Source organism: Austrofundulus limnaeus, unplaced genomic scaffold, assembly GCF_001266775.1.
Source record: "Austrofundulus limnaeus strain Quisiro unplaced genomic scaffold, Austrofundulus_limnaeus-1.0 Scaffold3123, whole genome shotgun sequence".
Classification (NCBI taxonomy): domain Eukaryota; kingdom Metazoa; phylum Chordata; class Actinopteri; order Cyprinodontiformes; family Rivulidae; genus Austrofundulus; species Austrofundulus limnaeus.
In genome coordinates, this window is record NW_013955525.1 from 9,374 (window position 1) to 10,042 (window position 669).

Genomic DNA, 669 nt, shown 5'->3' on the forward strand with positions numbered 1-669 from the left:
ACAATTCCAAGACTCGAGCTATGTGCCGCAGTGCTCGCAGTTGAAGTTGCAGAGTTGATAGTAGCAGAAATGGACATTTCATTTGACAACATTGAGTACTATACGGACAGCAAAGTTGTGCTAGGGTACATATACAACCAGACCCGAAGATTCTATGTGTACGTGCATAACCGAGTCCAACGCATACTCCAGTCGACACGCCCCCACCAATGGAAGTACGTTCCATCTGGGCTCAACCCAGCAGACCACGGGTCTCGTTCTGTGACAGCAGCCCAACTGAGCAACACAACATGGTTGGAAGGACCGGCCTTCCTCCTCAAGCCTTCACTACAGGTACCTCCTTTTGAAAATTACAACCTTGTTGATCCTGCTGCTGACATAGAAGTACGCCCCTTTGTGACAACAAACCTGACTCGCGTCACAAAACCAGCAATCGCTCCAACATGTTTTGAAAGGTTCTCAAACTACAGCGCTCTCCTCAGAGCAATAGCCCAGTTGATTCATGTCATTCGCTCATTCAATCACTCCAACCAAACATCCAGCTGTCACGGCTGGCACCTTTGTCGACCTACAGAAGAAGAAATGGCAAAGGCAAAGATTTGTGTCATAAAGAGTGTTCAAAGTGAGTACTACAAAGAAGAGCTAAAATGCATATCAGAAGAGACAAAG

General features: G+C 46.8%; 1 protein-coding gene across 1 annotated transcript in view; it reads left to right on the top strand.

The window, feature by feature from the left end:
* Positions 1–669, top strand: part of LOC106511713 (uncharacterized) — a gene marked incomplete at both ends in the record, with an annotated part of 2,345 nt that extends 1,676 nt beyond the window's left edge. Inside the window, 1 exon segment of the mRNA XM_014000457.1 lies at positions 12–669. Coding sequence (XP_013855911.1) covers positions 12–669 — 658 coding nt within the window.